At 41.8% G+C, this 7,863-nt stretch overlaps 1 protein-coding gene across 3 annotated transcripts in view; it reads left to right on the top strand.

The window, feature by feature from the left end:
- Window positions 1-7,863, top strand: part of OTOA (otoancorin) — a 63,180-nt gene that overhangs the window by 40,558 nt on the left and 14,759 nt on the right. For all 3 annotated transcript variants that reach the window (XM_012808854.2, XM_003795721.1, XM_023516727.1), the window contains 2 exons: window positions 2,618-2,747; window positions 5,949-6,136. In XM_012808854.2, coding sequence (XP_012664308.1) covers window positions 2,618-2,747; window positions 5,949-6,136 — 318 coding nt within the window. The remainder of the gene's footprint in view (window positions 1-2,617; window positions 2,748-5,948; window positions 6,137-7,863) is intronic.

Consider the following 7,863-nt stretch of genomic DNA (forward strand, 5'->3'; position numbering starts at 1 on the left):
AGTTAAAGTATTAAGACATTTATATTCTACTTTTAGAAAGATTCATTAATGTACACAGTTATCATTTAATAAAAAAAAAGATTCACTTGCACCCTTGTAAGATAAACCATAGAGGTGATCCCACCAATCACCCTCCCTCCACCCATCTACCCCCTTCCCCTTCCCTCCCCCTTCCCCCTCCCTATATTCTTAAGCTATAATTAGGTTATAGCTTTCACATGAAAGCTATAAATTAGTTTCATAATAGGACAGAGTACATTGGATACTTTTTCTTCCATTCTTGAGACACTTTGCTACCACTCTGCTATTTGTGTACATCTCACACATGTGGTCACTCTTACACGCACTGGTGCCCTATGTACAAGCACAAACATGCTTAATCCAAAAGCTAGTCTTTATTGTACATCACCGTTGGGCACAGAACTCTGTTTGAAGTAACTCTCTAAGATTTAGATGGTCCTCTAAGCTGAAACATGCAAACCAAGCACAAATTTGTCATTTTTTTGCTGCATAACATAACCACCCAATCTCGCTGGCATGTAACAGTAAGCATCTATTTCTTGCTAACTGATTTGTGGGTCACTGAGGTAGCCCTGCTCCCTAAGGCCATCTCTGGTGCTAGGTTACCTGGCGTTTCTTCTCACTGTGAAGGCCTGGAATTCCAGAAAAAGGAAGTGGATAAGTACAATTTTCCTTATGGGCAAGGCAGGAAAATGTCAGACTGTCACTTTTGCCACACTCTAATGGCCAAAGCAAGTCCCAGGATGAAGCCTCAAAGGGGCAGGAAGTAGTGTACAAGGAAGTGGGTCAGTAACGTCGGGCTTGACCCTCATTCTGAAGATGAAAAGAGAACAGAACAAAGAACTACATAAATGGAGGTGCTTAGTCTTTGGCCGAGTGCTCATAGCTATATTCAGAGTTTGATGAGTTCCCTGGGCTCATGGGCAGGTCTCCTAATAATGTCCCAAGTCTTGACCAAGTGTGTAAGTTCTAGATGAGAAATGGCACCTTCTCAAGGGGGAACCCAAAGTCCCCTCGGTTGCTGGCCTCTACCCAGAATCCAGAGGTAACCCTTCTTTACCTTCTTTTTGTGATAAATGTAAATCTAAATATTTTTAAAATGGCACCAAACCAAAACAGGGGTAGGTGCACTTAACGTTTTTTGTGAATATTATCAGATTGCCCTGGTTAATGATGCCCTTTTTAACAGTCCCACAGACAAATGGGTGCACTTCTCTAACTAACATCTTGACCAGCAGGAAATATTACCACTTTAATTTACCTTTGACAATATGATGGGTGAAAAGTGATACATAGTCATGTTATTTAGCATTTATTGCATTATTATTGAGGTTGAAATCCTTTTACAGAATGTTTTATAGAGATCATGTTTGTTGGACTAAGGATTAAATTTATATGAGAAGCTGCTTTAAAAAAATTGAGGCAGGGCAGCACTGGTGGCTCAAGGAGTAGGGTGCCAGCACCATATGCCAGAGGTGGTGGGTTCAAACCCAGCCCTGGCCAAAAAAGAAAAAAAAAACTGAGGCAGTAAGTAGTGTTATAGTTTAAACTCTGATCTAGATCTGTGTTTAACATGCTTTGATTATTATTTGTTTCTATTCTATCTTTTTTTCCAGACTAATGTGAGGGTACAAACAATTAGGTTACAATGTTTGCATTTGTTAGGGAGAGTCCCTGTTGTAGCTGTGTTCCACCCCTAGGAGCTGTGTCATATACCCTTACATTGTGCCCATTAAGTGGGAGTACCCCTATCCCCTTCCCTCCTTCCCTCTACCCCTTCCCTTCATCTTGAATTGAATTGAGTTTTTCTCTTGTGTGGACATGTATTAGATTGTCTACTGGCTTCATATTAGTGTTGAGTACATTGGATCCTCGAGTTTCCATTTTTGTGATACTTTACTAAGAAGAATGTGTTTCAACTCCATCCAGGTTAATACAAAAGACGTAAAGTCTCCATTTATTTTTATGGCTGAATAATGTTCCATGGCACACATATACCACACTTTATTAATTCATTCCTGGGTTGATGGGCATTCAGGTTGCTTCCACATCTTGGCGATTGTAAATTGAGCTGCAATAAACAATCTAGTGCAAATGTCCTTATGATAAAATGATTTCTTTTTTCTTCTGGGTAGATGCCTAGTAATGAGATTGAGGGATCAAATGGAAGGCCTATTTTGAGTTCTTTGAGGATTCTCCATACTTCTCTTCAAAGAGGCTGTATTAGTTCATGGTCCCACCAACAGTGTAAAAGTGTTGATTTCTTTCTACCTCTGTGCCAGCATCTGCAGCTTTGGGATTCTGTGATGTGGGCTGTTCTCACTGGGTTTAGGTAGTATCTCAGGGTGGTTTTGATTTGCATTTCTCTGATGATTAGGGACGATGAGCACTTTTTCATGTATGTTTGTTCTTCAGAGAAGGTCCTATTCATGTCTCTTGCGTACCGATAGATGGGATTGTTTGCTCTTTTTATTGTTGTTGTTGATTAATCTGAGTTTTCCATAGGTTCTAGTTATCAACTCCTTGACAGATTCATAACATGCAAATATCTCTTCCCATTCTGTTTCTCTTCTTTCATCTTTTCTAACCCACACAGTTTCCTGATATCCTTCAACAAACAGCTTCCAAGTTGGCTGGGACCCTGCCCCCTAAAGAATTCCTCTGGGCTGTCTTTGAATCTGTTCGGAACAGCAGCCATGAGAGCCCCAGCTCTGATTCCATTCCCGGTGAGTGTTTCTGGGGTATCTGAGCCAGAAACTTGAGTGCCAGGGTGATCGTGTTTTAGGCTGAGTCTCTGAGATTAAGAGACCTCCTTGTCCAGTGGACTGGATGAAATGTTTGCAAAGCAATAGAATGGCAAAAATCCACAGGCAAAAGAATTACATCTTTGTAAAGTGATTTAGAATCATGTCCCACATGCCTTCCCCAGCCTACTAGGTATAATGAGTGAATATTTGTAACAAACATTTCAATAGGATTGGCTTAAAGGACCAGCATGGATTAGTGGCTACACAATGCAGAGATTTGACTCCTAAGCCTGCCACTTGGTGGCTGTATGACTTTGAATAAGCTCTTTAACCTCTCTTTGCCTCAGTTTTCAACCTCTGTAAAATGGCAATAACCCTCTGTGGATTATTATGAGGATTAACAAGTTTAAACCTGTAAATGTGTTGACAACAGTGCCCTGCATGTGAGAAAGTCTCAGTAAGTGGCAGGTATTTTTTATTGTCATTACTGTGTAAGCACTAAGTGTCCACTTGTGGCAGGCATGAGAAGACCAAATTAATCAATATAGCAATAGTTGACAGAGCTTGCTTTTTCATTCATCCAATGAATATTTATTGAGCACTGACTATGTAAACAAAACAGAAAACCCTGCCCTCACACAGCTTACTTTCAAGTGGGGAGTATCCAGACAATAAATCCCACACACAAGTACAATATATGCTAATAGTATGTTGTATGATAAGTGCCAAGAAGGAAAATAAAGTTAAGGATGGAGGTCAGGAGTGTTGGGAGTATTGGGAGGGGGATCATCACGTGAAAAGAGAACCATTAAGAAAGGCGTCATTGAGAAAGTGACATTGAATGAAGACCCAAGGGAGTATGGAGTGGGCCATGTGTATCCTTGGAATTAGAGTCTTCCAGGCTGAGAGAGGAGTGGTAAGAAGAGGCTGGGTGGCTGGAGAGAGACAAGGCCAGTCGTGTGGGGCCTGAGAAAGGAAACCTTAGGGACTTTGGGGTTTGCTCTGGGCAGAGACATCATGAGGCATTGAACAAAGAAGCGTCACGATCAGATTTGTGTCTACCTTGGGCGATTATCTTTTCATGTACTATCCCATCCTCACCTCTGTCCTCTGAGGTGGGCACTGTGATTCTTCCCATTTTTCTTAAATGAAGGAAACTGGATTAGAGAGATTAAGGGACTTGGCCAAAGTCACAGAATTAGTGAGTGGATTTGTACCCGAAGCTTCTGGTATTCACTACTTGCTCCCACAGCCCTAGGTCTAGCGGTCCAGTTGTCATGTTGTGACCTTCTGCTTGTGCATGTGATATGCAATGGAAGACTTGCCACGATCAGGAGCTGTGTTGCCCAGTGCAGTGTTGGAGTTTTCTTTGGCTGGTTTTGGATATTTGTTGTCACTGTGCTTTTAATGATTAATGAGTTACACAGAATTACTACTTGGTTTTGCTTTGGTTAACTTGTGTGTGTATATTTATTCATCTTACAGATATTTGCTGAACACTTACTATGTGCCAGGTTCCAGGGTAAGCCCTGAACATTCAGCAGTGATGAGATTAAGTCACTGCTATGCTATTTGAACATTTTGTTCCTCACTGAGCCTGTTTTTGCTGCAAAGTGGGATGGGTAGGGTGGGTCTAGGAGGGATGAATCTTTAGTCCCCTCCAAGTGGGTTGTGGTTAAGATGTTTGGGAACCACAGTTAGTACCCTTGATCTGATCCAATTTTCTTTCTTGATTGGTGTTTAGTGAATTTCCATTGAAGATGCAGTGAGAAGGGATTGGCCCCAGGGCTTAGGAAATGAGCTGGTCCTGGGCGGTGCCAGTGAGTGTGTCAAAGTTAATGGTGTCAACTGCTAAGATAAGAAATCCAGGATTGTCCTTAATGAACCTTTGGGTTTTCTCCCATGTTGGGTACATTGGGGACCACCAAATGTCATGTTGGTGGGTAACTGGTTTGACCAGATAAGGTTCAATTTACTCAAAGACCAAAATGGATAGGTTTCTCCTATTGCCAAGAAAAATGCAATAGGTTTATTTCTCTCCTGTAGTGGGAAGGCCACAGCCCCCACTATTCTGCTGTGATTTTTATGGACCGCAAGTTATTTTCACCTTAGTTTATTTTTTTCAGGCAAGTTCTCACTCTGTCGCCTGGGTTAGAGAGCAGTGTCATGATCATAGCTCACTGCAAGCTCAACTCCTAGGATCAAACAACCCTTCTCCTTCAACCTCCCAAGTAGCTGGGACTATAGGTGTGTACCACTATATCTGCTAATTTTTCTATTTTATTTTATTTTTGTAGAGATGGGGGTTTTATACTTGCTCAGACTGGTCTTGAACTCCTGACCTCAAGCAATTCTACTACCTGGGCCTCCCAAAGTGCTAGGGTTACAGGCGTGATCTTATTTTGATGGGAGGGTTCCTCCTTCATAATTCTGAATCCCCATGCTGGATCACAAACTCAGATGCGTAGGGGGCTAGGCAGGTAACAGAAATAGTGACAATAGCTAACATGTATTGAGTACTTACTGTATGCTTGGCACTGTTCTATGTGTTTTATATATAACACATTTAGCCTTCACAAACATCCTGGGGGCGATTTTATCTTCATTTTATAGACAAAGAAACTGAGTACAGAGGGGCCAAATACATAGGATGCCAAAAATGTATACATATTTTAAGAAAGGAAAAACTGTATTGAAATTGTAACACTCAGTATATGCCAATGGCATTTGTTATCTTGTATCTCTTGTAACTGCAGAAGTCTAACGGGACTTGAGTATTACAATTTGAATACATTTTTTCCTTTCTTGAAATATGTATACATTTTTTTTGGCACCCTCTGTAGTTTTGAATTTGAATCTCAAGTCAGGGTTGTTTACTACCAGGTCATACTGCCCTCAAGGCGTTTGTAGTCCATTTGTAACTTTGCAAGGCTCCTACGTTGTGGATGTGGATGTGCAAAAAGCTGATATTTCCATCATTTTGTTACCAGGTAATTAGCAAGGAATGGCAGACGTTGGATTTATACTGGTCCCTGGTCTCTGCTTTCAACTTCTACGCTACACTGCCTCTTGTGAATAAACTGGACTGGCAAAGAATATTATTCATTTCAATAAAGAAACCGACTAACATTTCCTGAAATTCTTTCTTTTGTCTCCTCCCTGCACCTCCCCTTTCTTTAGGTTGCCATGGAGTCTCGGCTCCTTCTACGGATGACATCTTCAAGTTGGCTGAAGCCAACGTCTGTTGGGCCCCCGAGGACCTGCTCTGCATGGAGGAAGACACTTTCATCAGGAACGTGGAGCTGCTGGGGGCTGTCAAGGGTTTCAGCCAGCACCAGCGCATGGCCCTGAAGGAGAAGGCAATACAGGTATGGCCCACCTCAGGGAGGAAGCATTAAATACAGAGGGGAAAGCCCCCCACAGCAAAAAGCAGGGCAGCATTCCTCTTCTCCTCAAGGAGTCTACACATACCTTATCTTGTTTTTTGTTTTTTTTTTTTTTTTGAGCGTCTCAAGCTGTCACACTGGGTAGAGTGCTATGGTGTCACAGCTCACAGCAATCTCAATCTCTTGGGCTTTAAGTGATTCTCTTGCCTCAGCTTCCCAAGTAGCTGGGACCACAAGCGCCCGCCACAACACCCAGATATTTTTTGATTGTAGTTGTCATTGTTGTTTGGCAGGCCTGGGCTGGATTCAAACCTGCCAGCTCCAGTGTACGTGGCTGGCACCCTAGCTGCTGAGCTACAGGCGCCGAGCCCACATACTTTATCTTGTTGAAATTTCACTGCATCAGCTCAGTGCTGTAGTGATTTCTCCTCTAAGAAACAAGGAGATTACTAGTCCCTCTCCCTCAGAGCCATGGCAGAGAACAGAATGAGGTGTGTCTTGGCATCTAGTGAGCGCTCAGTAAATCAGGTTCTGGGGATGTTCTGATGGCTCTGACCCAGATGGTTGTCAGGATCTGTGCCTTTCTCCCTTCACTTGGGAAGCTCCAGCGGCTGCTTGCAGTAGCTTTTCTTAGATCTGTTGCAAATTCATCTGAAAACAGCAGAAAGGGGTAAAGAGGACTGGAAGTGGTTTGCCATCATTAAAAAAGTCCCTTTGAGTTGCTTGTTTTAACTGTTCAGATCATTGTGGAGTACCTAGTTACCTTCATGGGGTTAAAAAACTAAATTTCTTAATGTTATATTTATAGCTTTATTTTTATATAAATACTTAAGGTTTATTATAGAAGTCAGAAGGAAATTAGAAAGAAAATCAGTCATAATATGCTTTGTTAGGTTATAGCAGGTATTCTTTTTCAGATTCTCTTATTAAAAAACCTTTCACTTTTTTTTTCTTGAGACAGAGTCTCACTTTGTCACCCTCAGTAGAGTGCCATGGCATCACAGCTCATAGCAACCTCAAACTCTTGGGCTGAAGCGATTCTCTTGCTTCAGCCTTCCTAGTAGCTGGGACTACAGGTGCCTGCTATAGTGCCTGGCTGTTTTTACAGATGGGGTCTTGGTGCATGCCCAGGCTGATCTTAAACTCCTGAGCTCAAGCAATCTACCTGCCTCAGCCTCCCAGAATGCATGTATGATTGGTGTGAACCACCATGCTGAGCCCTCTCACTTAAAACCTAGAATTTTAGCTTGTTTGTATTTTTTTATTGCCTCAAGGTACACCTTTATACTTGAATCTTTGGGCACTCGTCTCATTATTTACTTAGGCTAAATTCCCAGAGGTGGAATTTCTGGGTCAAAGAGGATCAATGTTTTAAAATCTTTTGATACAGATAGCTAAATTGCCCTCTCAAAAACATGTCCCAATTTATATTCTTAACCACAGCAAATGAGGGTATCCTTTGCCTCATATCTTTATGGCATCATAAGTGACGATCATTTTACTCTAATGAACCAACTTGGTCTTTGATTATTTTCAATGTACATTTCTTTTTTATTTTGAATTTTTATTTATTTACTTTTTTTTTGAGAGTCTCACTTTGTCGCCTTTGGCAGAGTGCTGTGGTGTCACAGCTCACAGCAACCTCCAACTCTTGGGCTTAAGTGATTCTCTTGCCTCAGCCTCCCAAGTAGCTGGGACTACAGGCACCC

Source organism: Otolemur garnettii, unplaced genomic scaffold (genome assembly GCF_000181295.1).
Source record: "Otolemur garnettii isolate 467f Iridium unplaced genomic scaffold, OtoGar3 scaffold00096, whole genome shotgun sequence".
Lineage (NCBI taxonomy): Eukaryota > Metazoa > Chordata > Mammalia > Primates > Galagidae > Otolemur > Otolemur garnettii.